Here is a 1,252-nt window from a genome sequence, read left to right on the forward strand (position 1 = left end):
ACAACAGTCAGTAACAGTAGTTGTTGACTGTATGAGAACTGCAAGAGATGAAGAGGGAGAGACGGCCCCTGGATGAGAGAGAGATGTGACCCACGACCAGTTCCTTAGAATTTATAATAACTGCAGCGTGGTTAGGATCCAGATGTTTCATAGAAGAGACACGTTCTGTCTGCCACTGTTAACAGAGACCTGTCTGTAGTGGAGTTCAGACACTTCGCTGATAAACCACAGAGCTGTTGATTTAACATTAGGCTTCATGATCAGAGAAGGTTTTTATATCATGTTTTCACGATTTCAGCGTACTGCACTGTATCTGAATGTAGTTGTTCTTATGGAATCAGATTATGGGGCAAAATTGTGAGCAAAATAGAAATGTTGATCATTGGTTATGAAATTGTGCCACAGATAAAATACCACTAATTTACAAAATAAATCATGTCATTAAGAAGAGAACTTAGTAAAAATGAGGGGGAAACAAATCTGTCCTCACCATTGCATTGCACAGAGTTCAGTGATTTCAGCAAATGTTGCTGCAGTTGTATGTTTAGCGCTCGTAGTGTGCTATTCTCAGCCTCGACTGCTGCTGTGATCTTCTCCTGGTCCGACAACCTGTTACAGAGGGAAATGTGTCATAACTACCTGTGATTGGAAGAAACAATAAAAATTATATTTTTTTGTGAAATATATAAGTTGAAGTTATCTGCAAAATTAACTTTTTGTCTACCAGCCAACGGCTAGTGAATGTTTAAAGTTTTCAAGTAGGTTAAACAAAACACTGGGCTAAAGATCAAATTTCAAGCCATTACATTAATAAAAAAACATTCTTAATGCTGTTCAAAACTCCCTTACTTGTTTTTGGTTTCCTGCAGTTGAAGGGACACATCATTAAATTTCTAGAGGTAGAGAACCCCACCATCATCATCATCATCGTTGTCGTCTGCTTCGGAGAACGTATCTGATAAGATATGCTCTCTCATTTTCTTGCTTGGAGGTGGGCAGAGCGGAGACAGTTTTTTTTTCATTTTTCTTTCCTTAAGTAAGGCCATGAGGTTGGTTTTTTTTGCCTCTTCTGCTGCTTTTTTCTCCTTTTTCTGGAAACATGGATAAAAGCATAAATATAAAAAGGCATCACACTGTAATACAAGAGTCCCATACAAACAAACCAAACAAACAAAGCAATGTGAAAACAATATATGGTTAATGGATATTTGGAGCATGATATTATTACCATGTGAAGGTCAGAAACGCAAAA

The 1,252-nt window shown here is 37.6% G+C and overlaps 1 protein-coding gene across 4 annotated transcripts in view; it reads right to left on the bottom strand.

Moving 5' to 3' along the window:
- LOC123985693 (BEN domain-containing protein 5-like) overlaps nt 1–1,252 on the bottom strand; it is a 7,113-nt gene that overhangs the window by 2,979 nt on the left and 2,882 nt on the right. For all 4 annotated transcript variants that reach the window (XM_046073471.1, XM_046073470.1, XM_046073469.1 and 1 more), the window contains exon 4: nt 491–609. In XM_046073471.1, coding sequence (XP_045929427.1) covers nt 491–609 — 119 coding nt within the window. The remainder of the gene's footprint in view (nt 1–490; nt 610–1,252) is intronic.

The sequence above is a fragment of the Micropterus dolomieu genome, linkage group LG17 (genome assembly GCF_021292245.1).
Source record: "Micropterus dolomieu isolate WLL.071019.BEF.003 ecotype Adirondacks linkage group LG17, ASM2129224v1, whole genome shotgun sequence".
NCBI lineage: Eukaryota > Metazoa > Chordata > Actinopteri > Centrarchiformes > Centrarchidae > Micropterus > Micropterus dolomieu.